This window comes from Hemitrygon akajei, chromosome 11 (genome assembly GCF_048418815.1).
Source record: "Hemitrygon akajei chromosome 11, sHemAka1.3, whole genome shotgun sequence".
Classification (NCBI taxonomy): domain Eukaryota; kingdom Metazoa; phylum Chordata; class Chondrichthyes; order Myliobatiformes; family Dasyatidae; genus Hemitrygon; species Hemitrygon akajei.
Window position 1 is genome coordinate 84462411 of NC_133134.1, and position 27965 is coordinate 84490375.

At 47.1% G+C, this 27965-nt stretch overlaps 1 protein-coding gene across 1 annotated transcript; it reads left to right on the plus strand.

The window, feature by feature from the left end:
* The first annotated feature begins 23309 nt into the window (after positions 1–23309).
* On the plus strand, positions 23310–27641 carry LOC140735789 (thioredoxin-interacting protein-like). Its single transcript, XM_073061269.1, has 8 exons — positions 23310–23705; positions 24457–24529; positions 24635–24782; positions 24979–25081; positions 25187–25440; positions 25862–26048; positions 26138–26271; positions 26364–27641. Exons 1-8 carry the CDS (start codon positions 23447–23449, stop codon positions 26400–26402), a joined length of 1197 nt encoding a protein of 398 aa, XP_072917370.1. The 5' UTR covers positions 23310–23446; the 3' UTR covers positions 26403–27641.
* The last annotated feature ends 324 nt before the right edge of the window (positions 27642–27965 follow it).

A 27965-nucleotide genomic window follows, 5' to 3' on the forward strand; every position in this document is an offset into this window, starting at 1 on the left:
TTTTTTAAAAAAGGTCTGTCGTGTTCTGCTGAGTAAGGGATTAAGGTTGTGCCTCTTGGTTCAAGAAACTCAGTGGTAGCTGTTCCTGAACCTGGTGGTGTGGGACTTCAAGCTTCTGTACTTCCTGCCCCATGGGAGCTGTGAGAAGACGGTTCAGGTTTTTCGCAAATAAAAATGGTGGAGGTGTTTTATGTTTAAGAAAAACCATAACAACTCATTTATTGGACTCCAAACGCTGAACACAAAGTGTGGTTAAAGTCCTTTACATAATTACATCAACATGTCCAGACCAGCCTCTTAAAGTGAAACTCCAGCTTCATGTCAGTGGTTGTGAATTATGTGTGATGATCCAGCAACAATGAATATAGAATAGAGACAGTTTTTTTATGAACAAAAGAAACATTTATTTAAGCTCAGCTCAACAACAAATGAAAAGTAAACAAATGACTAACTTAACCGGAAGTTAACTACTATACGGCAACTCGAACAGTTCTTAAAGCGATAAATGCGAACACAGTCTTAAAGTGGTAAATGCAAAAGTCCAAGTGATTTAGATAGTCAATTAGGAGAGACTTCCCTGAAGTAACGAATTCCTCGACGACGTGATGTTACTGCTGATCCCAACCAAAATATGCCTTGCCCGAAGGATTACGAACAAGGAAATAAAAATGGCTTAAAGGAACTGACCTTTTCCTTGGCAAATAACGCTGCCCCAACCCTTTCTGCCCTTACACAAGACAGGGGTTATCTCAGATGCAGGTTACTAATTCCGGAATGAAGATCCAATAAGGTCAATCCTGTATTACCGCCGACCACACCAACTTTACTCGATCCTTCGGGTTCCCACACTTCGGTAAATCTTCACTCTCCAATAATTAGACTTTAAAATTAAATCGAAGATACATCGACCATAACTGGCAGTGATTTTAAAAACTGCTGGCACAACTTACAATAGAAAGTAAAACTCCGCTTTAAAACGAAACTGCATCACGAGATGAATACGCAGCATTACGGAGTAACTGACGAATTAAACAATGAAATAACCTGCGTCACAGCGAGGCTTTTCCATTTTATACCTGTTGGAACAGGCCATCACATGACCTCTCACTGGCGGGAAAATTACATCATGTGACCTCACACTGGTGGGAAATTGCATCACCCCACCATCACAAGACCATTACATCCTGCTCACCAAATACTCAATTACATCATGGTCATAAGCCAGTCACAAGATACCCACGGGGTATGTAACATATGAACATTTCCAATCCATACATTATCCTAACCCCCAGCCCCTAGAATTCACCAAACCTGGCATCATGAGCCTGTCTGGAGCTCGGAGCATCCGCCCGGCTCGGTCCGATGTCCCATGGGTGGAGGAACAGCAGGGGCTCTGTGTCGACACGTCCATGGTCAGGACACGTGATGGTGGGGACATGGTGGAGCAGTCCTCCAAATCTTGGTGCATCGGTTAATGCAATCTACTGAAACAGACTCAGGTTTATGCCTCTTATCCATGATAAAAGTCTTTTCTCTCCATTCCAGAATGTGGAACCGGGAGCCCAAGGGATGTTGCTGTGAATTACCGCGGATGAAAACAAATGAGGCGGAATCTAGGTGAACAGGAACCCAAGAGTGCTGTAGGCCATGATGGGAGGGAGGAATAGTGAAAAGGAATTGAGTTTACTGAGGAGGGTGGATCGCTGTTGAGAGGCCGACCAGGCGGTCGTGGTGTCAGGAATAAAGTCACCCGGCACTCGTAACGGCTCCCCGTTTACCCACTCAGCCGCAGACAACTGCAGGTCCTCTTTTGGATCTGTCTGAGCCCCGGCAGGACCCACGGGAGACGATCATGCCAACACTCATCCACAGAGCAGCCTTTAAGGAGGGTGAATCCGCTCACATGGGCCATTGGACTGGGGGTGATACGCCGTGGTGCGATGTAGCCTAACACTGAGGATCTGGGCCATCGCAGCCCAGAGGTCTGATGTGAACTGGGGACCTCGGTCAGATTAGTTTGGATGCCAAACTGAGCAACCCAGGTGCCAGTGAGCTCCCAAACCAAGTCTGCAGCCGTTGTCGATGCTAGAGGGATGACCTCGGGCCACCTGGTGGTCCGGTCCACCATGATGAGGAGGTACGTGAGGCCGCATGGGGGTGGAGGGGGGAGAGGCGTGCAAGTCAACATTGTCATGGTCAAATCATCGCTCAGGGATCTCAAAAGGTGCCAGTGGTGCCTGAACACAATGGTTAATTTTTGACCACGGACATTTCACACGGGCTGCAGTCTAAACACTCACGTCCTAACTAAGGCCGTGTCACACAAACTTTCGTGCAACCAGTTTCCGTCCCGGATGCGAGAGGCCATATATGGAGTTGAAAACAGTCTGTCTCCAGTTAGCGGCCACTATGGGGCGAGGACAGCTGGTTGAAACATCGCACAGGAGAGAAGCCCCAGCTAGGCTCAACTTAACGTCAGCCACCTACAGGCCCGTGACTCCTGATCAGTAAGCCTGGACCTCTGGGTCAGTAACTTGGTTGGCTGCTATGCTGGCATAATCAACCCCTATGTGTCTGGCCTCAATGGCTGGCCATATCCATTGTTATGTATCATTGTGAACTGGCTATGTAGACCAGTTGGCGTTGCTTCCATGCAGACCAAGGTCCTGACGTTTTGGCCATTGTGCGCACGAGGGGTTTGTGGTCATCGAACGTTGTGAAATGGCGACTCTCTGGAAGAAAACAAAAATGGCGGATAACCAGGTAGAGACAGAGAAACTGACAGGCAAACGTGCTGAACTTCCTTTCGGGAGGACGGAGCCGCCGGCTGAAGAAGGCAAGAGGCTGCCACACACCCCTGACCAACCGTTCCGGCTCAGCACCCGCAGCCCAGTTGGAAGCATCAGTAGAAATGGCTGTAGGTGCGTTGGGGAGTGGGTGCACCAGTAAAGTCACGTCAGAAAGAGCTCGTTCGGTATCACCAAATGCCCTGGTCATGTCCACAGACCAGTCCAGCACGTGATTAACCCTGTAGTTTTTGGTAGTGTCAGGCGGTGGGAAATCCATAAAAGCTGATGGGAGGTGTTTCACACCCTCTGTGGAGACGCGATGGCTGAGAAAGTCAATGGTTGACGACCCAGACTGGCATTTAGCAGGATTAATGATCAACTCGTGTTGGCTTAAGCACTCGAAAAGTGAGTGGAGATGAAACACTTATTTGGATTTGGATGCATTGGTGACAAGTATGTCATCAAGGTAAATAAAGAAATCTGAGACTTTTAATCCAGAGCCCATCAGTCGTCGGAAAGTTTGTGCTGTATTTTTCTGCCCAAACAGAATGTGCAGAAACTCAAAGAGGTCCCAGGATTATCACAGCCGTTTTGGGAATGTCCTCTGAGCACCTAACTAGATTGACTTTGGAAAAGAATAACGCTCCAGCTGAACGTGCTGGAAAGTCGTGGATGTGTGAGACAGGGTAACGATCGGGGATGGTGATCTCGTTAAGGTGCCAGGAAATCTGCATGGAGCAGAGGTCCAGCCACTTCAGCCAGGACAAAGTCTCAAGTGTACCATCGCCCACTGAAGCTGAGCGTCACCCATCGTGTCCCCTACGTCTAGATCTTGGTGCTGTCGGCGACCTCCAGCGAGGTTTCCTTGCTCTTTGCCTTCTCATCAGTAGGCGATGCTGGCAACACACTCACTTGACAGCCCCTGTCACACAGGAAGCGTCGCCCTGACAGGGTGTCTGTGATGAACAGTAGACGACCCTGGCAGCTGGAACCCACGGGGTTCACAAGCTCTGATGTCCCGATGCACTGGCACTGTCAAAGCTACAAGGTGGTCGGCTCTTCCTGGCGTTTGTACCAAAGCGAGTGTGGCAAAAACACAGGCCCTGTCATCATTTCCCAGCCATGGGCCTGTACGTCCTGGAGGCCCTGCTGACCGAGCTTACTGAGGTAGCGAAAGGAGGACGAATGATGCCCGGCTGCCCAGCTGAGTGTAGGCGATCAGCCTCTTTACCAAGCTATATTGGTGAGGGCTATGCTGACTTGATCAGGCATTTGTTGAATGAAGAGTTCTTTAAAAATAAAACAAAGAAGGTACAGCACATGTTCCATCAGCTCTGATGGCCTGGCATCGCCGAGACCCGGCAAAGGGAGCAACTGTTTGGCTCTCAGACTCCGATCCAGGACTCTGTCAAAGGTGACTTCTCAGCATTTATCGTGTCCAGGTGGGTGTCTAGCAGACTCACCACTCTCGCAGCCGTGGAGTTGCTGAGCGACGCTACATGGAGATATTTGGTGGTGTCGGCGGTGATCTCCCGCAGCCCGAATGGGGCCTCGGCGTGTACAAAACAAGCGACGGCATTTTGCTCCCAAACTCCGGCAGTTTCAAAGCGCCGGCGCTGGTCGACATGTTCAATATCTCTGGAATCGTCCCCGAGCGTCGGGGTCACCAGTGTAGGTTTTTGCAAGTAAAAACAGTGTGAGGCGTTTTGTGTTTAAGAAAGACTGTGGCAACTCATTTATTGTAATCCAAACACTGAACACAAAGTGTGGTAAAAGTACTTTACATAATTAAATCATTGCGTCAGACCAGCCTCTTAAAGTGAACCCTAACTCATGTCGGTGGTTGTGAATTATGTTCATTTTCTCCAACACACGGTACATAGCCCCTCACTGGCATGGTGATAGCAGGTTTCCTTCCAGCTTCTCACTTTACTCCTTCCCCACCAACCCATCTTGCCCCTCACCTTTCACCTGTCAGCTTTGGTCTCCATCCCCTCACCCCACTGCCACCTTACCCTGGCTTCTGCTCCCTTCCTCTTCAGTCCCACTGAAGGGTCTGGACCCAAAACACGGGATGTTTATTCCCCTCCGTCCGACCTGCCGACTTCCTCCAGTGTGTTGCGAGTGATCGGTGACTAACACACCACGGCAAGTTGCACAAACACGTAAATGGCCACGTTATGAGGTACGCCTGCTTGTTAAGTGCCAGTGTCTAACTAGCCAGCCTGGTTCAGCAGTGGGGAAGAGCAGCTATTCAGTCTGGTCGTCTGGGCTTTCAAGCTCCTGTATCTCCTCCCAGGAGAAGGGAGGGTTCAGTGGCAGGAATCCTTGACCCGCAGCTTACTGATTTGGAAAATTGGTTTATTATTGTCATGTGTGCCAACGTTCAGCAAGAAACTTTGCATCGGTACATTAAGGTCATACCAGGGAAAAGCAAGAGTAGCCTCGGTTCGGCTAGCGGCTTAATCTAAGGGAAGACAGCCCAGCCCGGCCAAACTTGAGAAATCTCGTCTGTGTGGATGCTGTGTGATGTGTCCCCTGTTACAAATCAGTACCTCAAAATAACAAACAGTACACAATATGCAATTGAGCTTTATCATTCTTGATTTGATATAGGGTTAGTAAAGAAACAAAAAAGAAAAAGGGCCTATTCTCATGAAACAGTCTAACGCACAACATTGGAGCTCACAGTTTTCCCGTCTGTCCATTGTCCATCAATACTCCCCCTGGTTGTCGACTCCCGACCCCAAACGCCCAGGCGTTTGAAGATATTGATCAGACTGTCAGAATTCGGAATTCTCCTGCATTCTCTTTTGTTCTCCCGTCCCACCTCTCTGCTCCTCTGCAGTTTGAAGTTGTTGACCTTATCTCCCTCTTGCTAATCCTGATGAAAGACTGTCGCCTTGAATCACTACATGAAGGGTCGTAAAGCACAAGAAATTCTGTAGATGCTGGAAATACACACACACACACACACACACACACACACACACACACACACACACACACACACACACACACACACACACACACACACACTCACACTCACACTCACACTCACACTCACACTCACACTCACACTCACACTCTGTGGAGGAAAGGAAATAGTTTTGGGCCAAGACCCTTTTTGGTCTCTACTGTTCCAAACTCAAAGTTCTTCCATGCTGTCTTTTCTCTTACCGTACAAAAACTTATCTCTTGGGTTCTCCTGCCTCGACAACCCTCCGGGGCAGGGAATTCCAGAGATTCCCTACCCTGTGTGATAAGTTTCCAGACGTCTCAGTGTTAAGTGACCATCCTATGATCATGCAACTATCCCCTCATTCGAGATTCTGCCACTGGTGGCACTGGTGCCATCTCCACAACGTGCTACATCCTCTTAAGTTTCTGAGAAAGTGAAGACTCTGACAAACCTTCCTTGTGTTTACAGCTATGATTAGGACCAGGGTAGGTCAATCTCCCCCCTGTCCTTTCCAGTCCTGATGAAGGGTCTCAGCCTGAAATGTTGACTGTTTATTCTCCTCCATGGATGCTGCCCGACCTGCTGAGTTCCTCCAGCGTTTAGTACAAGTCGCTCTGCAGAGTCGACACACGTTTTGCCTGCAGAGATGCTGCCGACCTCATCAGTTCTCCCAGAATTCTGTTTTCGATCCCGAAATAATAAACTAAGCATCAGTTTCTCGGAGCATCTATGCTGGGCCTAATACATTGACACAATCATGAAAAGGCATGCCAGAAGCTCTACTTCATTAGGAGTCTCAGGAGTTTTGGCAAGTCACCAAAGTTTCTTACAAATTTCTACACACCTACAGTGGGAAGCATCACTGTCTGGTTTGGCTTCAATGTATAAGATTGCAGAGGCCTGTAGACTTCAGCCGGCTCCATCACGGACACAACTCCCCACCATCGAATACACCTTCAAAAGATGGTGCCTAAAGAAGATGGCATCCTTCATTAAGAACTCTCACCTTCTGGGATTGCCCTCTTCTTGTCACTACCATCAGGGAGGAGGTCCAGGAACCTGAAGACACAAGAAATAGGAGCAGGAGTCGGCCATCTGGCCTGTCGAGCCTGCTCTGCCATTCAATAAGATAATAGCTGATCTGGCCATGGACTCGTCTCCACCTATCTGCCTTTTCCCCAAAACCTTTCATTCCACTACTATGCAAAAATCTATCCAACCTTGTCTTAAATATATTTACTGAGGTAGCCTCCACTGCCTCACTGGGCAAAGGATTCCACAGACTCACCACTCTCTGGGAAAAGCAGTTCCTCCTCATCTCCATCCTAAATCTACTCCTCCAAATCTTGTGGCTATGTCCCTGATGCACCATCAATAACTCACGCTGAGACGTAGGAAGCGAGGTATCGGCTTTTATTGACTGGAAGAATGAACAACACTACATCCTGGGGAATGAGGCAGGGCAACAAGCCTCAGTCACCTTTATACAGGGGTCTGTGGGAGGAGCCACAGGAGCAGTCAGCAGGGGGTCTGTGGGAGGAGCCACAGGAGCAGTCAGCAGGGGGTCTGTGGGAGGAGCCACAGGAGCAGTCAGCAGGGGTCTGTGGGAGGAGCCACAGGAGCAGTCCAGACAGGTATATGTAGTTCACCACAGTCCCCTAGTTCTAGTCTCACCTACCAGTGGAAACAACTTTCCTGCCTCTATCTTATCTATCCCTTTATAATTTTATATGTTTCTTATTCTTCTGAATTCCAGCCAGTACAGTCCCAGGTGACTCAATCTTTCCCCATAGTCCAAACCCCTCGTCTCTGGAATTGCACGCAGTACTCCAGGTGCGGCCTCACCAGTACCCTGTACAGTTACAGCATAACCTTTCTGCTCTTAAATTCACCCCTCTAGCAATGAAGGCCAACATCCCATTTGTCTTCTTGATAACCTGAAAACCAACCTTTTGTGACTCATGTACAAACACTCCCAAGTCCCTCTGCATTGCAGCATGCTGCAATTTTTTTACCATTTAAATAATAATCTGCTCTTTTAATTTTCCTTCCAAAGTGGGTGACCTCATATTTACCGATATTATATTCCATCTGCCAGACCCTTGCCCACTCACTTGACCTATCTATATCTCTCTGCAGACTCTCCGTATCTTCTGCACAATTTGCTTTTCCACTCAATTTTGTATCATCAGCAAACTCAGATACACTACACTCGGTCCCATTTTCCAGATCATTAATGTATATCATGAACAGCTGCAGCCCCAGTAACAACTCCTGCGGCACACCGCTCACCACTGATTGCCAACCAGAGACACACCCATGTATCCTAACTCTCAGCTTTCTACTAATTAACCACACCTCTGTCCATGCTAATGCATCATCCCCAAACTCTCTGCATCCTTATCTTATGGATAAGTCTTTTCTGGCACCTTATCAAAGACCCACACTCAATGATTCAGGAACAGCTTCTTCCCCTCCACCATCAGATTTCTGACAGTCCATGAACACCACCTCACTATCCCTCTGTCATCAGATTTCTGACAGTTCATGAACACCACCTCACTACCCCTCTGTCATCAGATTTCTGACAGTCCATGAACACCACCTCACTATCCCTCTGTCATCAGATTTCTGACAGTCCATGAACAACACCTCACTATCCCTCTGTCATCAGATTTCTGACAGTCCATGAACACCACCTTACTATCCCTCTGTCATCAGATTTCTGACAGTCCATGAACCCATGAACAACACCTCACTACCCCTCTGTCATCAGATTTCTGACAGTCCATGAACAACACCTCACTATCCCTCTGTCATCAGATTTCTGACAGTCCATGAACAACACCTCACTATCCCTCTGTCATCAGATTTCTGACAGTCCATGAACAACACCTCAATATCCCTCTGTCATCAGATATCTGACAGCCCATGAACAACACCTCACTATCCCTCTGTCATCAGATTTCTGACAGTCCATGAACAACACCTCACTATCCCTCTGTCATCAGATTTCTGACAGTCCATGAACAACACCTCACTATCCCTCTGTCATCAGATTTCTGACAGTCCATGAACAACACCTCACTATCCCTCTGTGATGAGATTTCTGACAGTCCATGAACAACACCTCACTATCCCTCTGTCATCAGATTTCTGACAGTCCATGGACCCATGAACAACACCTCACTACCCCTCTGTCATCAGATTTCTGACAGTCCATGAATAACACATCACAATGCCTTTCATTTTTGCTCTATTAATTTATTATATAATCTATGGTGATTTTGTTTTTGCTCTGTACTGCAGGCACATAACAACAAATTTCACGTCATACCAGTCAGTGACAACGGAGCTGATTCTGATTCTAACTCTTGTTTTTCGCCAGGTCAGAATCAGGATCAGGTTTAATATCACCAGCATATGGCATGAAATTTGTAAACTTTGAGGCAGCCATACAATGCAACACATAATAAATGTGAGAAAAACTGAATTGCAGTATGTAACCAGTATTTCTGTATATTCAATAGCTAAACTAAGATGAGTAGTGCAAAAACAGAACTTTAGGAAAAAGTAGTGAGGTAATGTTCATGGGTTCAATGTCCATTTAGGAATCAAATGGCAGAGGGGAAGAAGCTGTTCCTGAATTGCTGAGTGTGTGTCTTCAGGCTTCTGTACCTCCTCCCTGATGGTAGCAATGGGAAGAGGACATGGGTTCTCACTGTGACTGTACAGGCTCCCTCCCACAGCCTAACGGGGTGCAGGGTCAGAGGGTTAATGGGCCATTGCAAACTCTTGCCATGGTGCGTGTGCGGGAGGTTTATGGGAACACAGGGGGAAGGTGTCACAAGGAAAGTTAGACCATGAAACATAGGAGCAGAATTAGGCCATACATTCCATTGAGTCTGCTCCATCATGTGTGATTTATTAACCCTCTCAGTCCCATCCTCCTGCCTTCTCCCCAGAAACTCTGATACTCTTGCTGAGCAAGAACCTATCAACCTCCACTTTAAATACACCCAATGACCTGCCCTTCACTGCCATCTACGGCAATGAATTCCACAGATTCACCACCCTCTGGCTAAAGAAATTCCTCCTCACATCTGTTCTAACCGAATATCCTTCTACTCTGAGGCCGTGCCCTCTGGTCCTAGACTCTCCCACTCTCGGAATCCTCTCCATGCCCACTCTATCTCGGCCCTTCAATATACAACAGGTTTTAATGAGATCCACACCACCACCCCTCCTGCCATTCTCCTCCATCAGTCCTCCCAAGGTGAATGCCTCACTACCAGCTCGACTTGCTAGTTAACCTTTAGGGAGTCCTGCAGTTGTTAGGGGAATGTGAGCTGGCATGGACTCGACGGCCCAAATGGCTGCACTCGATGTCAGTCGCAGTTCAGTGGAGTGCAGTGGTGAGTGGGTTAATGAGCTCTGGAAGGTGGGTGGCACTGAAGGCACTGGGAGTGTACGGTGAGGAGCTGCTCACATTGAATACCAGTCCCATCAGATAGCCACACTGCTCAACTGCAAGTGGCTTGTGCAGCCATCTCCTATCATTCACGCACAAATTCAAAACAGCTGCCCTGTGCAACCTGTGAGACTGAGCGGGCACCCCTGGCCCCGAGCAGCTTGGAATGAAGCTGCTGCATTATTTGGTTTGTGTCCGGTACACCAGCAGCAGATGGCTATAGATGTAATGGAGGAGACCATTCGCTCTGAGGCCACCACTGAGCAAAGGGTTGAAAGAGGCTGCAGGGAGCTGTAGACTCAGCCAGCTCCATCACAGGCACAGCCCTCCACACTCCTCATGGCAGGCCGATGTTCAACTCCATTTTGCCAATGAAAGCAACAAGGGAGACTGAAGCATCGAGGCGAGTACAGAGGGGAGAGCCTGCTGCCTGTCTTTTAATCGCTCTTCTACCGGAGAGGGGAGAGCCTGCCGCTCTGTACCCAGAGAGTGTTACCCAGGTTTTCTGCGGTTTGGATGTGGACTTGGACTGTAGACTTTCCCTCGTCTCATAGTTTTTTTATATATATTCTGTGTTTTTTGCCTGATCTTTCTCATTTTTTGTGCGGGGAGGGGGGGATTTGGGGATTGATGTGCCTGTTCTGTTTTTGTTTCATTTTTTTGTGTGGGGAGAGAGGATCTGGGGGTTGATGATCGTGTTGCCTCTCTTTTCTTTCTTGGCTTCATGGCTACCTGGCGAAGAGGAATTTCAGAGTTGTATTCATCGATAATAAATGAACTTTTGAACTACTGAGGACATTTTCAAGAAGCAGTGCCTCAGGAAGGTAGCACCTATCATTAAGAACATTCTCCATCGAGGACATGCCCCCTTCTAATTACCACCATCGGGGAGGAAGCACAGGAGCCTGAAAACATGTATCTAACATTTTAGAAACAATGTCTCCTCCTCTGTCATCAGATTTCTGAATGGTCCATGAACCATGAAACACCACCTCACATAGAACACCCACAGCACAATCAGGCCCTTCATGGATGTGCCGAAAATGCCCTTTCCTTGGAAATTACCCAGGGTTATCCATAGTCCTCTAATTTCCTAAGCTCCATGTACCTATCCAGGAGTCTCTTAAAAGACCCTATTGTATCCACCTCCACCACCGTCGCTGGCAGTCCATTCCACGCACTCACCACTCTCTGAGTACAGAAATTATCCCTGACATCTCCTCTGTACCTACTTCCAAGCACCTTAAACCTGTACCCTCTCATGCTAGCCATTTCAGCCCTGGGGAAAAGCCTCTGACTATCCACACATTCAATGCCTCTCTTTATCTTATATACCTCTATCAGATCACCTCTCATCCTCTGTCACTCCAAGGAAAAAAGGCAGATTTCACTCAACCGGTTCTCATAAGGCATGCTCCCTAATCTAGGCAACATCCTTGTAAATCTCCTCTGCACCCTTTCTATAGTTTCCACATCCTTCCTGTAGCGAGGTGACCGGAACTGAGCACAGTACTCTAAGTATTCCTCTGCAGTCAGATTTCTGACAGTCCATGAACCCATGAACAACACCTCACTATCCCTCTGTCATCAAATTTCTGACAGTCCATGAACACCACCTCACTATCCCTCTGTCATCAGATTTCTGACAGTCCATGAACAACACCACACTATCCCTCTGTCATCAGATTTCTGACAGTCCATGAACCCATGAACACCACCTCACTATCTCAATGTCTGCAGTGAGATGCTGAAGATGTTCTATAGGACAGTTGTGGAGAGCGCCCTCTTCTTTGTGGTGGCGTGTTGGGGAGGAAGCATTAAGAAGGACGCCTCACGTCTTAATAAGCTGGTAAGGAAGGCGGGCTCTGTCGTGGGCAAAGTACTGGAGAGTTTAACATCGGTAGCTGAGCGAAGGGCGCTGAGTAGGCTACGGTCAATTATGGAAAACCCTGAACATCCTCTACATAGCACCATCCAGAGACAGAGAAGCAGTTTCAGCGACAGGTTACTGTCGATGCAATGCTCCTCAGACAGGATGAAGAGGTCAATACTCCCCAATGCCATTAGGCTTTACAATTCAACTGCCAGGACTTAAGAACTTTTTTTAAAGCTATTATTAATGCTTTTTGAGTTAGTGATTTAGATGCATATCATATTATTACTGAGTTAAGTATTGTATGTAATGAGTTTTTGCTACAACAAGTGTATGGGACATTGGAAAAAAATGTTGAATTTCCCCATGGGGATGAATAAAGTATCTATCTATCTATCTATCCCTCTGTCATCAGATTTCTGACAGCCCATGAACAACACCTCACTATCCCTCTGCCAACAGATTTCTGACAGTCCATGAACCCACGAACACCACCTCACTATCCCTCTGTCATCAGATTTCTGATGGTCCATGAACCCACGAACAACACCTCACTATCCCTCTGTCATCAGATTTCTGACAGTCCATGAACCCATGAACAACACCTCACTATCCCTCTGTCATCAGATTTCTGACAGTCCATGAACAACACCTCACTATCCCTCTGTCATCAGATTTCTGATGGTCCATGAACCCATGAACACCACCTCACTATCCCTCTGTCATCAGATTTCTGACAGTCCATGAACCCATGAACAACATCTCACTATCCCTCTGTCATCAGATTTCTGACAGTCCATGAACAACACCTCACTATCCCTCTGTCATCAGATTTCTGATGGTCCATGAACCCATGAACACCACCTCACTATCCCTCTGTCGTCAGATTTCTGATGGTCCATGAACCCATGAACATCACCTCACTATCCCTCTGTCATCAGATTTCTGACAGTCCATGAACCCACGAATACCACCTCACTATCCCTCTGTCATCAGATTTCTGACAGTCCATGAACACCACCTCACTATCCCTCTGTCATCAGATTTCTGACAGTCCATGAACAACACCTCACTATCCCTCTGTCATCAGATTTCTGACAGTCCATGAACACCACCTCACTATCCCTCTGTCATCAGATTTCTGATGGTCCATGAACCCATGAACACCACCTCACTATCCCACTGTCATCAGATTTCTGACAGTCCATGAACCCACGAATACCACCTCACTATCCCTCTGTCATCAGATTTCTGACAGTCCATGAACAACACCTCACTATCCCTCTGTCATCAGATTTCTGACAGTCCATGAACACCACCTCACTATCCCTCTGTCATCAGATTTCTGATGGTCCATGAACCCATGAACACCACCTCACTATCCCACTGTCATCAGATTTCTGACAGTCCATGAACCCATGAACACCTCACTATCCCTTTGTCATCGGATTTCTGACAGTCCATGAACACCACCTCACTATCCCTTTGTCATCGGATTTCTGACAGTCCATGAACACCACCTCACTATCCCTCTGTCATCAGATTTCTGATGGTCCATGAACCCATGAACACCACCTCACTATCCCTCTGTCATCAGATTTCTGACTGTCCATGAACACCACCTCACTATCCCTCTGTCATCAGATTTCTGATAGTCCATGAACCCGTGAACAACACCTCACTATCCCTCTGTCATCTGATTTCTGACAGTCCATGAACCCGTGAACAACACCTCACTACCCCTCTGACATCAGATTTCTGATAGTCCATGAACCCGTGAACAACACCTCACTACCCCTCTGACATCAGCTTTCTGACAGTCCATGAACCTGTGAACAACACCTCACTATTCCCCTTTTACACTATTTATTTATTTTACAGCCTATTGTAATTTTTATGTCTTGCACTGTATTGCTGCCACAAACAACAAAGTTTATGACAAATGTCAGTCATAATCATCCTGCTTCTGACCTCTCCCCAGCTCGAGGGATTGTGACAACACAGGCTGGCACACCCCAGCCTCTGCCCACCATCACTCCCCACGCACTGGGAGTCTGCTGAATCAGTGCCATCTCTACCCCTCAGCGATACATCTCCTGGATGTCCGACCCCCGACCCCATTCCAGAACTACCTGTGGAGACACCTGCCTGTGCACACATCTACCTGTGCACACATTTACCTATACAGACATCTACCTGCGCAAGCATCTACCTGTTGTACACACACCTACCTGTGCAGATAACAATAAACTCAAGATTCTATATTCAAGTTTATTTATCACATGTACACCGAGACACACTTAATCTTGATGTTGTCTCGTCCCAAGGAGAGGACATACCAGTGATGTTGAGCAAGATCAAGACAGCAAGTATACTCTAAAGAGTAAAGATCAACTTTATATACGTCGTAACATAAATGAAATGCGCTGTTTTGCACCAACAACCAACACAGTCCAAGGATGTGTCGGGGGCAGCCCGCAAGTGTCAACACACTTCTGGCACCAATGTAGCGTGCCCACAACTCACTACCCCTTCACACGTACAGTACGACTTTACTGCATAAAACTTCGGTCAGGCTGCATGCTAATTTCCAAATAGTATACAATAAATAGTACCTTTGAACTGACATCTACCTTGATCTGATCTTGCACCTTACTGTTTACCTGCACTACACTTTCCCTGGAGCTGTTACACCCTAATCTGCACTCTGTTATTGGTTTACCTTGTTCTGCCCCAGTGTACTGTGTAATGATCTGATCGGTATGGAAGATAAACTTTCCACTCTAGCGTGTGACAATAATAAACTAATCCCATTTCAGAGTCCTGTGCGCAGCTCTGATCGTCCCATTTCAGGAGGGATTGGATGTTTTGGAGAGGGTGCAGAAGTTGTTCACCGGGCTGCTGCCTAGATTAGAGAGCATAAGTCGGGACAAAGTTGGGTTGTTTACTCTGGAGCGGCAGAGACTAATGAGAGGGATAGGTAGCGTGAACAGAATCCTTTTTCCCAGGGTAGAAATTCCCTGCATTTAGAGTGATAGAGGAGCTGAGTGGGGAGTGGGGAAAGGAGATATGCAGGTTTTTTAAACAGAGAGTGGCGGGTGTGGTGGAGGCAGATACAGCACAGATATTTACAAGGGTTTTAATTGGAAGCATGAACAGTGGCGGGGTATGGATTGAGTTTAATTTGGCATTGCATTAGCAGTAGACGTTATGTTCCTGTGCTGTACAGTCTGGGGTCCTTCACCACAGTTGTGTCCTGAAGGGTCGTCACCTTGATTTATTATTTCTTTCTCTCTCTACAGACCCTGCCTGACCTGCTGAGTATTTCCAGCAGTTTTGCCTTTATTCCTCAATAAGTCCCCTAATTCATTCTGGTTTGAGACTATGGTCATGGGCACACAAACCTAGGGTATAAATGATATGAAAATTAGCTTTTAGCAGCAGCACCACAGTACATTATAACCATGACAAAAATATACAATCTTACATTTACATATAATCCACATAGAAGATTGGTGGGTAAAATCAAAGCTCAGGGCATCGGGGGGAAGGCATTGACATGGATGGAAAACTGGTTGGCAGATAGAAAGCAAAGGGTAGCGGCGAATGGGTGTTTCTCGGAATGGCAGGTGGTGACTAGTGGGGTGCCACAGGGTTCGGTGTTGGGACCACAGCTGTTTACCATTTACGTTAACGATTTGGATGAAGGCATAGAAAATAACATCAGCAAATTTGCTGATGATACTAAGCTGGGTGGCAGTGTGACATGTGATGAGGATGTTAGGAGAATTCAGGGTGACTTGGATAGGCTGGGTGAGTGGGCAGATACTTGGCAGATGGCGTTTAATGTGAATAAGTGTGAGGTTATCCACTTTGGGAGTAAGAACAGGAAGGCAGATTATTATCTGAACGGTATAGAGTTGGGTAAGGGAGTAATACAAAGAGATCTCGGAGTCCTTGTTCATCAGTCGCTGAAGGTGAATGAGCAAGTGCAGCAGGCAGTGAAGAAGGCTAGTGGAATGTTGGCCTTTATTACAAAGGAAATTGAGTACAAGAGCAAGGAAATCCTCTTGCATTTGTACAGAGCCCTGGTGAGACCACACCTGGAGTATTGTGTACAGTTTTGGTCTCCAGGGTTAAGGAAGGACATCCTGGCTGTAGAGGAAGTGCAGCGTAGATTCACAAGGTTAATTCCTGGGATGTCTGGACTGTCTTACGCAGAGAGGTTAGAGAGACTGGGCTTGTACACGCTGGAATTAAGGAGATTGAGAGGGAATCTGATTGAAACATATAAGATTATTAAGGGATTGGACAAGATAGAGGCAGGAAATATGTTCCAGATGCTGGGAGAGTCCAGTACCAGAGGGCATGGTTTGAGAATAAGGGGTAGGTCATTTAGGACAGAGTTAAGGAAAAACTTCTTCTCCCAGAGAGTTGTGGGGGTCTGGAATGCACTGCCTCAGAAGGTAGTGGAGGCCAATTCTCTGGATGCTTTCAAGAAGGAGCTAGATAGGTATCTTATGGATAGGGGAATCAAGGGATATGGGGACAAGGCAGGAACCGGGTATTGATAGTAGATGATCAGCCATGATCTCAAAATGGCGGTGCAGGCTCGAAGGGCCGAATGGTCTACTTCTGCACCTATTGTCTATTGTCTACATTTACATAATTTACAGGTCAACATAACAGCTTCGGTGCAAGTGGAGGGCGCTATCATCTGAAGTAAGACGAGGGAGTTCTCGAACCTTTGCTCTGAAACAATAATAATAAACAAATTTTTATCTCACTGACAACAGATGTCTCTAACACTCATCACATTCCTGTAGGTGTGCCTTAACCGGTGTGCTCTGACTGCAAAAACACTTTCTTCCCTGTGCACGCCAAGGAGGAGTTTAATCGTTCAGCAGTGTAAGCTGTTTTTCCAGATCTATATTACAGTTTAACCTTGGCTGTACAAACTAAAATTACAAAACCTCCTGGTGCAATCAGGAAGTGTGGGAGACACTGAGATGGTGCTGTCACGAGAACAAGCTGAAAGTGTGAAGACATGGCAGATGGAACGAAGAGAAATGCAAAGTATTTGGAACACAGAGCAGTACAGGATAGGAACAGGTCCTTCTGCCCACAACACTAAACAAATCCCTTCTGCCTGCACAACGTCCATGTTCCCCCCACCCCCGTTCATGGGCCTGTCTAAACACCTTCACCACCACCCACCACTCTCAGTGCAAAAAAACTTGCCCTCACGCGCCTTTGATCTGTCCCCCTCACCCCTTAAATGCATGCCCTATTAGACATTTCAACCCTACACAAAAAATACCAGCTATCTTGTTCGTTCGTTATGTGCTGACTCGAATGATTTGGCCGATCACGGTCTTTCCAGGACCACGATTGCTCCTGACAAATTTTTCTACAGAAGAGGTTCTGGGCAGTGTCTTTACAAGATGGGTGACCCCAGCCGTTATCAATACTCTTCAGAGACTGTCTGCCTGGCGTTAGTGGTCGCACAACCAGGACCTGTGATATGCTCCAGCTCCTCATATGACCATCCATTACCTGCTCCCATACTCTGTCTTTGCCTCTTATAATCTTATACACTTTTATCAGGTCTCCCCTCAGGTGCACCACTCCAGAGAAAACAACCCAAGTTTGTCCAGTCTCTCCTTACAGATCTATTCCGGCTACATTCTGAAACCTCTTCTGTACCCGCTCCAAAGCCTACACCTCCTTGCTGTGATGCGGCGACCAGAACTGTACACAACACTCCAGATGTGGCCTAACCAGAGTTTTATAGAATTGCAACACAGCTTCTTAACTCCTGAACTCAAAACCTTGACTGAGAAAAGCAAGCATGCCTTTACACCCTAAGCAGCCATTTTCCAGGTGGACCCCAAGATATCTCCGTGAAAGTATCAAAGGCACACGGATGTAAGAGGCTGTAGAGAGTAGTTGACTCAGCACAATATATCACGGGCACATCCATGATGTGTCCACAACTCTCTGCAGTTTCCTGTGGTCAGAACGGGGAGACTGGGAGAACACACACCAGTCAGTAATTTTTATTATTTATTGACATACAGCATGGAACAGGCCCTTCAGTCTCTTTGAGACCCCTCCCCCCCCCCCAATTTAACTCTAGCCTAATCACAGGACAATGTACAATGAGCAATAAACCTACCAACCGGTACGTCTCTTTGGACAGTGAGAAGAAACCGGAGCACCCGGAGGAAACCCACGCGTTCACCGGGAGAACTCCTTACATGCAGCAGTGGGATCTGTAAAGTGTTTGTGCTAGCCACTACGCTACTGTGATGCCCCGCACTGTAATGGAGAGTTTCTGGACCCAATTTGAAGGCAGCTTCCCTGTGGCTCTACATCGTCAAGCGTTTGAAGATATTTTGATAGGTTTACAAAGACTCTTGCAAATTTCTACAGATGTATGGTGGTAAAGAAAACTTTGGTGTATAAATCCAAGGTTCTTTTAGAAGTCAGGAATGAGGCACAACACTTGCTGCTTCACGATTGCTTTATTAAGACTTGATAAGAAACAACAACTAGAAAATACTTATTCAATCCTGCAGTAAACATTAACCACTAAGGAAACAATTATTCATTTACAAGAAGCCGAGAAGCCTCCAGGATTTGACTTTGTAAAACCACTAGAGGCAGATCAGACTGTTATGCATATAAAAGCTATTCAAGACACAAACAGATAACTGATTGTTAAACTGCTAAGAAAATGACAATGAAAATTAACCTGTCAAATCCAACAGCACACTTGCCTTCATAATCAAAGTACTGAGTATAGGAATTAGGATGCAATGTTGAAGTGGTGTGAGGCCTTATCTGGAGTATTGTGTGCTGTTCTGGTCACCCACCTACAGGAAAGAGACTGAAAGAATGCAGACAATTTACAAGAATGTTCCCGGGACGTGAGGACCTGAGTTACAGGGAAAGGTTGAACAGTTTAGGAGTTTATTACCTGGAGCGTAGGAGATTGAGGGGAGATTTGATAGAGGTATACAAAATTCAATACCATCATCCCTTCAAAACTAATCAGTGAGCTTCAAGACCTTGGCCTCAATACCTCCCTGTGCAATTGGATCCTGGATTTCCTCACTTATAGACCCCAGTCAGTTCAGATTGGCAACAACATCTCCAAAATCTCCATCAGCACTGGTGCACCACAGGTTGTGTGCTTAGCCCCCTGATCTACTCAATGTCAGCGAGGCCAAGCAGCTGATTACTAACCTCAGGAGGAGGAAACCTGAGGTCCATCAGCCAGTTCTCATCCAGAGATCATAGGTGAAGAGGGTCAGCAATTTTAAATTCCTTGGTGTTATAATTTCAGAGGACCCGTCCTGGGCCCAGCACGTAACGACAATCGCAAAGAAAGCATAGCAGCACCTCTACTTCTAAAACAATCTAAATCTTTGACAAACTTCTGTATATGTGTGATATAGAGTATATTGACTGGCTGCATCACAAGGGAAACACCAATGCCCTTGAATGGAAAATCCAACAAAATGTAGTAGATACAGCCCAGTCCATCATGGGAAAAGCCCTCCCCACCATTGGAGCATTGTCGCAGGAAAGCAGCACCCATCACCAGGGTCTCCCAACACTCTGGACATGCTCTCTTCTCGCTGCTGCCATCAGGAAGGAGGTACAGGAGCATCAGGAGTCACACCACCAGGTTCAGGAACAGTAATACCCCTCAGCCATCGGGCTCTTGAATCAGAGAGTGGATAACCTTACAACCTATGGACTCACTTTCAAGAACACTTCATCTCATGTTCTCGATATTTATTGTTTATTTATTTGTTATTAGTATTATCTCTTTTCTTGTTTGTACTTGCACAGTTTGTTGGCTTTTCCACACTGGGTGTCCACCTTGTTGGTGCAACCTTTCATTGATTCTATTATGGTTATCCGATTGAGTATACCCCAAGAAATGAATCTCAGGGTTGTATGTGGTGACATCAATGTACTTTGATAATAAATTTACTTTGAACTTCCTTTCTCTGTCCACAACCTACAGATATCTATATTTTTGCTTTCGCTTTAGATTTCAGACACCCCATTCATTAGGTTTTATTAGGATCAATCAAACACCTAATGTCGTAAATAGATGCCAGTGTTTGTTTGTTTATTTATACAATTTTAATCCGTATCTACTCTTTAACCTCTAACCTACTTATAGCGTAGCAGTTCAAGTGACACTCGGCGTCAGGTGTCCTCTGTAAGAAGTCTGTACGTATTTCTCGTGAGCACATGGGTTTGCTCCCACAGTTCTAAGACATACCAGTTAGTGGGTTAATTGGTTCTGTGATTAGGCCTGGGTTAAATAGTTGGGTTTTTGGGCAGCCAGCTCGTTGGGCCAGAAGGTCCTGCTCTGGGCTGTATCTCTAAATAAATTTATTTTATTTTATGTAGGGAAACAGCACGGTTACAGGTTCTTCAGGGGCATCAAGAGGAAATCCACGCAGTCATGGGGAGAACGCACAAACTTCTCACAGACAGCAGTGGGAAATGAACCTGGGTCTCTGCTGCTGGAATAGCGTTACACCACCCAAACGTGTCGCACAAATGGCTTTTATTGTTCCTTGTTTCACGTCACGCCAACACACCACAGCAAATTCCTAACCCATGTAAATGTATGCAGCAAATGAAGTTGATACTTGACATATTTGTAGATACAGTGAGTGAAGTCACTGACATTTCATTGTTAAACGACTGTGGAGTATGGTCATGGAAGAGTCTAAATGATTGCACCATTGCATATGAGAGTGTAATTATGGTTATTGAGCAATAGGCTGAAGATACACCTCAGTGATCATCACAAATGTCAATCCATTTAAAAACTCCAATAAATCATAATCGACAGATACTACCCCCGAGCAGTAAGGCTGATCAACACCTCCACTCACTAACCCACCCCAACCACCACGACTTTATCACTTCCTGTCAGTCATCTTACATAAGGCACTCCTGTGCCCAGCGTCACTTTATGGACAATCAATCTCTGTATACAAGCTAGTTATGAGTTTTTATTTGCTGTGCTTTCTTCGTAATTGACTTGTTTATCTTATTGTGTTTCTTTTTGTGCTGCATCGGATCTGGAGTAACAATGATTTCTTTCTCCTTTTGGCCTGTGTACTGGAAGTAACATGGGATTGCCATCTCCAGCCTACGACTGACTCTGCTTCCATACAATGCCCTTAACTGTATAACCAGTCTGAATGGGCAGGAGCACAAATCGTGGGCTCCACCTCTCAAAGGCTTGACATAATAGAGAGGATATCCTGAGCCGAGGAGCTTAAAATACACAAGCAAGTTGCCAGATGGCAGGAAATATGAAGTGCTTCTGGAACAGAGTGGTTCAGATTAAAACAATGCACAACAATTGTCAAAAAGGAAAGGGCTTAGATGTAGAAAGGTTTCGCAAATGAGGGCTAGTGAGAAATGAGAACTGGAATCAATAGGGCTAAGGGAGAGAATATTTGCTAATTCCAATGAAATCCAGGTCAATATGAATAAAATTCAGGAATTCTGTGCTCAGCAGGTCCAGAGATCAGGCATCTCCCTGTCTTGGAGGCACTACATCGTCTCCCACCTACTGTAGTCTGGGCTACCCACACTTCCCGCTTCTGCCTGCAGGCAGTCTCCCTACATACTCTAGTGCCTGTGTCCTTTCCTATTTACATGGGCTTCTCATAGATCACATCCTCACTCAGCATTTAATTCTTCTCTCCCTACCCTCCTCCCATCATTCCTCAGCCCATGCTTGCCTCCTCCCACTCTCATCCTCTGGACTCACCCCACCTCTCCCTCCCTTGATTCTTACATTCAAACCACCCTATCCGTGCTTCCTTCCCTACCACCCTCTCCCTCAACCCTCTTCTTGTAAGCCCCCCTCCTTCTACCCTCCCCATCAACCCACTTCTCCACCCTCCTCTCCCCACGTCCCCCCTCCTCCTCTCCCCATGTACCCCTCCCTCTTCCTCCTCCTCTCCCCATGTACCCCTCCCACTGCTGTTTTCCATTCTCTCCATCTTCTGTCTTTCTCCCTTTTCTCTATCCCACCTCCTTTCTCTCCCTCTCCACACCTCTTACCCTTCTCTTTCTTCCTCCCTTCCAACCTTTACACTCTGATCCTCCTTTACCTCTCTCTCCCTCTCCTGCTGCCCCCTTCTCTGTTGATTTCCTATCTCTTTCTTCTCCTTTGCTAACTCCCTTTTCTCAGTCTCTCCTTCCTCCCTCGACCCTCCCTTTGCTCAGTCGCACTCTATTCTCCTCACCCCCTCCCCTCAGTCCCACTCTATTCTCCCTCACCCTCTCCCCTCAGGCCCACTCTATTTCCCTTCACCCTCTCCCCTCAGTCCCACTCTATTCCCCTCACCCCTCCCTCAGTCCCACTCTATTCCCCTTCACCCTCTCCCCTCAGTCCCACTCTATGCCCCCTCACCCTCTCCCCTCAGTCCCACTCTATTCCCTCCCCCTCAGTCCTACTCTATTCCCTCCCCCTCAGGCCCACTCTATTTCCCCTCAGTCCCACTCTATTCCCTCCCCCTCAGTCCTACTCTATTCCCCCTCAGTCCCACTCTATTCCCCTCACCCCCTCCCTTCCCCTCAGTCCCACTCTATTCCCCTCACCCCTCCCTCAGTCCCACTCTATTCTCCCTCACCCCTCCCCTCAGTCCCACTCTATTCCCCCTCACCCTCTCCCCTCGGTCCCACTCTATTCCCTTCCCCTCGGTCCCACTCTATTCCCCTCACCCTTCCCCATTCCCACTCTATTCCCCTCACACTCTCCCCTCAATCCCACTCTATTTCCCTCACCCCATCCCCCCCACCACTACAAAGTTCATTATCTCAACAAAATTCCCCTCCTTCCACTATTTCAACAGGGTGACGGCATGTCCCATCGCTATCCCCACCCCCGCCCCTGACTCGTCCAATGACAGGCACCCGCACCGACCTGTTCCTCAGCCGATTGGCCGGCCGCCCCGTCGCTCTGGCCACCCCCGCCTGTTCCCGTGCTGCAGGCCTGCGATCAGCTCCTGTTCACGCGCGGGCCCGGCGCGCTGATTGGCCGGGGATGTGGTAAACAAGTGGCGGTGGCCAATGGGAGAGCAGAGCACGCGGTGTGCTCGAGCTGTGAGCACGCGGGCAGCCATTGGTGGGCGGAGACCCACAGGCGGAGAGGTTATAAATAGGACGGCGGGGCTGTTGTTTCCTCAGAGGGACACGGCGAGCCAACTAGACGGTCGTTTGTTAACGTTACTAGTTTACAACTATCCTTCCCCAGACAATAGCCCATTACACTCACTGACAAGCTGGACGCCGAAATGGGAGTCAACAAAAACTCTCTGCAGACTTTCGAGGTGCAGTTCAGTGGATCGCAGAGCAACTACTCGGCCGGCGACAAGGTGTTGGGCAAGGTGGTGCTGCAGGCGGCTCACTCGCTGTGGGTCACCTCGGTGCGGATCTCGGCTCTGGGTTACGCCCGGGCCGAATTGAGCAAAGGCTCGCAGCCGCTGCGGCAGCAGCAGGAGTACCTGCAGTACAACGACACGCTGCAGGCCGACGGCGAGGAGCGGCATTCAGGTAAGCGACCAAGTCGGGGTAGTTGGGACAAGGGGATTGGTGGTTGCCTTGGTGACCGTGTGAATTGGGGCCAGGGGATTGGTCGTTTTCCCGATGACGGGAAATTGGAGCAAGGCATTGGTGGCTGTCCTGGTTACGGGCGGAGCTGGGGAAAGGGGATTGGTAGTTGCCATAGTAATGAGGAGTTTGGGTAAGGGGATTGGTGGTTGCCATAGTAATGAGGAGTTTGGGTAAGGAGATTGGTGGTTGCCCTGATAACTGGGGGAGTTTGGGTAAGGGGATTGGTGGTTGCCATAGTAATGAGAAGTTTGGGCAAGGGGATTGGTGGTTGCCATAGTAATAAGGAGTTTGGGTAAGGGGATTGGTGGTTGCCATAGTAATGAGAAGTTTGGGCAAGGGGATTGGTGGTTGCCATAGTAATGAGAAGTTTGGGCAAGGGGATTGGTGGTTGCCATAGTAATGAGGAGTTTGGGCAAGGGGATTGGTAGTTGCCCTGATAACGGGGAGTTTGGGTAAGGGGATTGGTGGTTGGCTTAGTGATGAGGAGGTTGGACAAAGTGATTGGTGGTTGGCCTGGAGATGGAGTAATTTAAGTGCAGAGGGTAAATATTTGCTATCTTTTTAAAGAAGGTTGGGATTTACAGCTAAATAGATTGAATGGTCACTGTTGTAGACAGGTTGGGTTTGTCAGCTTGTTGAACTGAGTCAGGGTTTTAGCAGAGGTACTGATGATCATCTTTCCTTTGAACAGATTTGTGTACCTCTAAGCTTCTACAACCAAACAAAGTGTACGAGTACAGCTTTAACTTCCAGTTGCCTGAAGGGTGAGTATAACTTTGCCTGGATCTGGGTTAGATGAGAATTTTATGTTTGCTGTAATTCAACCTGCTCTCTGCCATGGCTCATGAAACATTTTCTTCTCTTGACAGGCACCTCCCTCCATCATTCAAAGGGAAATATGGCAGTGTGTGCTACTTGGTCACAGCCTACGTTGACCAGGAAAAGCTCCCGACCCTGCAAGCCACCAAAAACTTTGAGGTGGTCGACCCCATCGATGTGAACACACCAAATTTACTGGTGAGCATCAGATAAGTGTGAAGCTGGGCTCACTGAGTAAACAGATGTAGGGAGATACTCTTGGATTATGTCAGTTGAGTCTTGTTTGAGGTGACTAATGGTGTAGTTCAGCTAGAAGCACAAGTCCAAATAAAACTGAAAGCTAGATTGTGTAGTAAATGTTATGATCTGCTAACTTACTCCTCTGTTCTTTCAGTCTCCAGTTGGTGGTTCCAACAAGAAGAATCTGACTTGCTTCTTCCTTTCTGATGGCTACGTGTGCATTGCAGCAAAGATTGACCGGAAAGGCTACTGCCAAGGTATCCATCTTGTCCTGCCTTGCTTTAGAGCACCATTCACTCCAAATATTGTCTGACTGTTACTAATGGATGCTCTTACCCTCTCCCCCACTCCCATGTGTGCAGGAGATGACATCTGCATCAACGCGCAGTTCCAGAACAACTGCTCGAGGATCGTTGTACCCAAGGCTGCCATTCTGGCCAAGCAGACCTACCAGGTGAATGGCAACACTAAGGTGGTAAAGGAGAAGCTGAGCAGCGTGCGAGGGAACCACATCATCTCAGGCATGTCGGACTCCTGGTGCGCAAAGAGCCTCCGGGTCCCCACAGTGAAGCCATCGGTCAACTCTAGCATTATCCGCCTGGAGTACTCACTGCTGGTGAGTATGGCCTACCGAGAATGGAAATGCTGAGGGGGTTAGTGAGGAGTAGGACTTGGACAGTACAGGCACTTCAGCCCACAACTTGGTGCAGACCTTTTCTCCCGTCCCATGTGTCTGTCTAAGAGTCTCGTAAATGTCCGCAACGTGTCTGTGTCTCTGGTAGCAGTTTCCATGGCAGGTTCTGTTAAAAGAACCTGCCTCTGACATTTTTAGTTGGGTGATAAATATGGAGGACAGATTTGGGAGAAATTTTAAACCACCAAGCATTTTGCATCACCTAAGGGTCTGCACAAGTCTGCAGTAATGGGGAAGCAGCGTGAATAGTTAGTGGACTAAAATTGACCTGTACCAGCCTATTTGTAGGACTTCTGGCTTTCCCTGGCAACTGATGGCAGTGTTCTGTTTCCCTCCTACATAGATCTACGTCCACATTCCTGGAAGCAAGAAGCTAACCCTGGAGCTGCCCCTAGTCATCGGTACCATTCCATACAGCGGCATGGACAGCCGCTCGTCCAGCATGGCCAGCAACTGCAGCATGAGCAGCAGCAGCATGAGCTACAGCAGCATGAGCTGGCCCCACATGGAGTTCCCAGAGTCCATGACAAGTAAGTAGTAGCTCGCCTCACCGGCTGCGTTTCTCATCATTTGAGGCCGGTTAACATTCCAGATCCTAATCTTTATCTTTATCTTTCAGTGTCTCCCTTTGGGGACAACCACCGAATGGAGTGCCCCACCACACCCCTGCTGGAGGAGTATGACAATGTCCCACAGAGCCCCATCTTCATGAAGTCTGACTTCAGCTTCCCATCCCCACCAGCCTACAGCGAGGTAAGCATCAGCATCCGCACGATCCAGATAGTCTCTCAGCAATTTAATCCCGGCGGGAATGTGACACATCTCCTACCTTTTGTCTTTGGCAGATGGACGAGAATGGGAACAGTGAGGCCGTAGTGCAGTGAAGATGCCAATACAGCAAGGACATCCAAAATTAACTGGGACTTGCATTTAAATTGTTCGGTGGTAACGAGGTGCTGGGCGAAAGACCCTAAAGGAAAAGTGGAGGGAGCAGAACAGTGCCAGTGAGGATGGAGAGGCGTCAGGTCCTCACCACGGTTAAATCCAGTCACTCTGCCAGATGATATCAGCGATCGTCAAGTGTTCGATTCGAGGTTGCGTCGGGATTCTAGGAAAATTTTGAGCTTCTCTTTGTATGTGAGAGGAGCCAACTGCACACAGTAGTTATTGATCATGTGTGTTGCAAATATGTTCTGCTTGGGTTGTTTCACTTTGAGGTGTTAATTAAAAACCTTTGCCTTAATTCAGGGGGCAATGCAGGTATTTCATTGATGGCCTGCGCCACATCTTGATGCCAAGTCTGAGGCATGACAGCAGAGACTGCCAGTAACTTGCTCCTCCTGTACCCTTCCAGGATAGGTGGGCATTTGTATCCAAATCCATCCTTAATTGAAATGGGCATGAGGGATGTATTAACAATGCAAAGACACTCCTGAGTGGTTTCCAATCCAGGAACTGCTGCCAAAGTTTGTATTCTTTTCACTCCAAAATGGTCATTCTGACCCAGAGCCCCCACTCCTGTGTTCTAGCTAGTGTCGCAGAATTCCAGCTCCTTCCCAGAAATGGACAAAGACCACAGATGCTGGAATCTGGAGCAATAAACAACCTGCTGGGAGAACTCACTGAAGTAGCAACACCTGACCCAAATATCCAACAATTCCTTTCCATCCTCCCTGCTACAAATGCTGCTAGACCTGAGTTCCTCCAGTCGACTGTTGCTCTTAACTTCATACTGTTTAGAGAAACCTTTGGCTTCTATTGACTGGGAACTTTCTGACTTGGGGGTTCAGTGCTGGGCAACCTTCACTGACCAGCTTCCATCTATGGTATTGAAAACATTTCAATGCAGTTGCTTCATTGTTCTGTTTGTGTTTTTTGTACAAAGACCACTGTTTAAGGTTCTCTTAGCCTGTGGTCTGACCTGGGCCATTGGGTCTACTGATTGACTCCTTAGCAATCTACTGCTGTTTAAGTATTTTGATAAGATTTTATTTAAACTTCCTGATTTTTCTACTTGGCTTGTGTATGCATTTTGCCAAAAGGTATTTGTATTTTTCTAAGCCTAAAGGTATTATTTTGTACTTGTCATTGTTTTAAATAAATCTGAAATATTTTAAAAATTATTGGATATTCCTGTCTTGTGTACCTGGTCACAGATTTTCTGCTTGCTCTTGTCTTTTCCATTGACTGTTGCTTCATATCATCATGAGATATTAAGACATCAGCCAATGTAATGTCTATTGTAAATGACCTTAAAGCAAGTTTACTTCAGTCATCAGATTTTTATTGTCATTTGCAAAAATACACGTATATAGGTGCAATCAAAAACTCTGAGCAGCATCACGGGCATGGACCATCAAAATCACAACATTCACGAGAAAAGCAAATTACACAAGAATCCAATTTAAACTGAAGTCCACTGTGGTCACAGTATACTGAGGTGATGC